The 3,568-nt window shown below is 36.7% G+C and overlaps 1 protein-coding gene across 1 annotated transcript in view; it reads right to left on the bottom strand.

The window, feature by feature from the left end:
- The window catches only part of LOC110688962 (26S proteasome non-ATPase regulatory subunit 14 homolog), an 8,823-nt gene extending 5,900 nt beyond the window's left edge, over positions 1-2,923 (bottom strand). The window contains exons 1-3 of the mRNA XM_021865716.1: positions 2,689-2,923; positions 2,439-2,616; positions 23-104 (exon numbers count right to left, since the gene is read on the bottom strand). Coding sequence (XP_021721408.1) covers positions 23-104; positions 2,439-2,616; positions 2,689-2,821 — 393 coding nt within the window. The 5' untranslated portion in view covers positions 2,822-2,923. The remainder of the gene's footprint in view (positions 1-22; positions 105-2,438; positions 2,617-2,688) is intronic.
- Positions 2,924-3,568: the final 645 nt, after the last annotated feature.

The following is a 3,568-nucleotide window of genomic DNA, read 5'->3' as shown; positions in this document are numbered from 1 at the left end:
GCTAAAACAAAATTATTCAGACCTGTTGAGTGTTGATATCTACTCCAGAAAGCCAGCAACCAAATCCAGGATGCGAGTGGTACCATCCAACAACCATCTCTGGCCTGTAAAATGAAGAAAAAATATTTAACGCAGCTGATTCACAGAAAGAATGAATAGCATACAGTGTCAAAAAAAAATTAATTAAATAAAATTGAATACAGTAGCACAGAACATAAACTGAAAAAACACCACTTTCCCAATTATATCAATGCTGTAATGTAATAAAGATATATATATCAAACAAATAACCCACCGAATAAAAGGAAAACAGGAACCCCAAAGGTAAGGCCCATAAGGTTAATATCATGAGTTGAATTATTATCAAGTGATTTATGGGGTATAGTTTTAGTGGTAACCCTGAGATTTGATGATTTAATTCAACCATCAAATTCCATTTGTGCTCTTGAACCACCAACGATGAGAGAACACTGGTGAGAAAAGAACTGTGGTGGTGCAAGATAAAGGCAACTGCTATGGAATAATGATGGTGGTGGGAGAATAATGAGGGAGGCAAGAGAATCAGTGAGAGAAGATGGTGCCACAAGAATGTTTGGAATTAACCTACAGAGAGAATGTCTTTTCCTTTTTTTTGGTGGTGGTGGTGGGGGGGTTATTGCCCAAATGTGTAAAAAAGTATGAGCCCAAAAAATTAACCTCATTCCAGGTGTTTCATTTAGGTCAATAACAATTACCTAAGCGAGCCCTACTCCAAGCATACCCATAAAAGGTATGGTATGAACACTCCGATCTAGATGATAGGGAAAAACTAACACAATATAATAGCAAAACGTAATGGTGTGCATTGTGATTCAATAATATATGAAGTATCAATTCATTCCAAAGCACTAGAACACTATAAGGTGGTATCAATTCTTTAACCTTGGTCAAAGTGAAGGAGAAGACATTTCTTTAATCTTGGTCAAAGTGAAGGAGAAGACATTTCACCAGGAATGCAATAGCTAAAGGATTGCTTCAAGTTTTTTTTTTTTGGGGGGGCGATTAGTCACCAATTAGATAATTGAAACAATGAACCAGAAAATGTTTTTTAAAAAAAAAAAAGAAAAGAAAAGAAAAAAAGAAAAAAAAAAAAGAGCCAGGGGGTAATAGCAGGTAATTAACTCTTAAACTAACCCATGTCTTGCTAAAAAAAATAGAAGAATAGCCAAGTTTGACTTGTAAGAGAGATAAATAGTTAAAAATCACAAGAAGCACAGCCAGACGCCACTACTATCTCTCTTCACCTTTTCCCTTTACTTCATGACAAAATACTTTGAAATGCTTCAAAAAAATGAGAACACCATAATGAAATCTAGAAAGACGGAACACAATTTATGATTTCTCAAAGCACAAACAAATATAATACATGAATAAAAGTAATATATATATAACGAGTAGGTTACAACAATCACAATTAAAACCTATCATACATGATTTTTGCTTAAACAGTAAAGGCGAATTGACCACACGAGAATAGATAAATCTAGCATAAATAGAAACAAAAACTTTGAGCACCTCAAATTCACATTTTACAGGATGAACAACATATTAAAATATCCATGATACAGCAGGTAAAGCAGAACAATCCACAAAATTTAGAAATATTTTAGACAAGCAGAAAGTTAACAAAAAGAACGGCTAATCTATCAGCAGATTAATCGACAGAGAATATGATCCAAATTTTGTCAAAATATGAGGCTGGGACAATAGTACTTGCTACAAGGACTTCTAATTAACACACCATACAAAGGTTTGAATTCTTTGACAATCATGCTGAGCTAAAACCTTCTGAAAACATTCCAAGTAGCTTGAACATGATTCGACAATAATCCAAGATCAAAGAACTAGGCGTAAAAAGATATTGAGGCAATGCATACCAATCATACTATACTCTTTCTAGCTTAAAATTCTTAGCGAAATGCCAAAATCATATTCCATGAACCTAATAGAACACCTACTTGAGAAAATGAAAATGAACAACATTCTGCCTTTCAACCTTCAGTTTTGCATTCTCAATCATCTTCAAGAAGGGGTCTTCATAATTTTTTCCCACCTCAAAACTCAAAACCATAGAAAGACCACAGAGATTGCATAAAATCCAAATTTATAGAATTCACGTCCTTGTTGACATAAAAATGCGAGCCACACTCCTACAGCTTGTTTTATGTACCTTAAACGTCTTCATCACAAATAAATTCTAAGTTTATATCAATTTCAATATATACAAGTTTGAATTGATTCGAAACAAGTCTACTAATTTCAAAACCCCAATTCTTTCAATAAGACTACTGTTGATAGAATTAAAAAGCTGATCCACTAAATCTAAATTACATTTACAAAAAATCTAGCACAATACAAGACAAAACCTAAAAAATCAAAACAAAAAATGAAAAGAATACCTTCCAGTTTGCTTAAGCATATCAAGCATGTTAGTCTGGAAAACATGGTCAACAGCTTCAACACTAACACCAGTACCACTCTGCGGCATAGCGAAAACATCAACAACCCTAACAGTATACTCATCCACAAATTCACCCAACATCAATCCCATAACTTCCATAGGAACACCAGCTCTACCTACAAATCCAATTCAAAATTTAAAATCCAATTCACAAAATCCCAAATAAAAATTAGGGTTTATGAAATCACCATGTTTGAGCATCTTAAGGAGAGCAAGGGAGGAGATGTAGACTTGTTCGGAGGTGTCAAGGGTTGGAGAATCGGGAGGTGGGTGGCCGAGTGCTCCTCCGGCGCCGGCAAACATTCTGGTGAGTCTGTCCATCGTATCTTCTCTCTTTCTCTCTGGTTTACTGGAAATCAGGAGGTGGATGTGTTTCGATTTGTTTTTTAGAGAGGAGAAGTGAGAGATCGGAATCGTGTTTTCTTTTTTGTGCACGAAACTGAATACAGATGGTAATTAGGATGGCAACGGGTCGGATTTGAAGCGGATTATGCTAAATTCGACTCTGACCCGATAGGAAGTCGGAGGTTAAATCCGAAATCCGACTCCGACTCCGACTTTTATATCCGACCTCCGACTCCGATTTTTTTTTTCATTATTCAATATACTTTGAGATATTGGGCTATTTGGGCCTTTACAACCCACACCCAATGCCACCATGATCCACACAAAAAAATCACTATCTATTGGAGTCGGAGTCGGATAATCCGTTAAAGTCGGACATTTTTCGGAGTACGATTTTTTTCTCGGATTTTTTGTAGGATCCGACTCCGACCCTCCTCCTCCGACTCGGAGTCGGATTATTTTAACGGAGTCGAACTCGAATTACTTTTTTCTCGGACTCGGAGCGGATATTTTACCTCGGATCGGGGCGGAGTAGGGTCGGATCCGGACTAGATTGTCATCCCTAATGGTAATAGTGTCACTTCACTTAAATGGATACATACAGTAGAGATGTAAAAGGGAAGTGAGAGGTTCGGTCTAGTAGAGCCTTCTCTAGGGATGTCACTGAGGCGGGTCTTGGTTTGGCGGGTGGAGGGGCGAAGATTGGGATAAAAGTCATATCCA

This window comes from Chenopodium quinoa, unplaced genomic scaffold (genome assembly GCF_001683475.1).
Source record: "Chenopodium quinoa cultivar QQ74 unplaced genomic scaffold, ASM168347v1, whole genome shotgun sequence".
NCBI classification, from domain to species: Eukaryota; Viridiplantae; Streptophyta; class Magnoliopsida; order Caryophyllales; family Amaranthaceae; genus Chenopodium; species Chenopodium quinoa.
The sequence above is the reverse complement of the archived record's forward strand: the minus strand, read 5'-3'. Positions and strand labels throughout refer to the sequence as shown.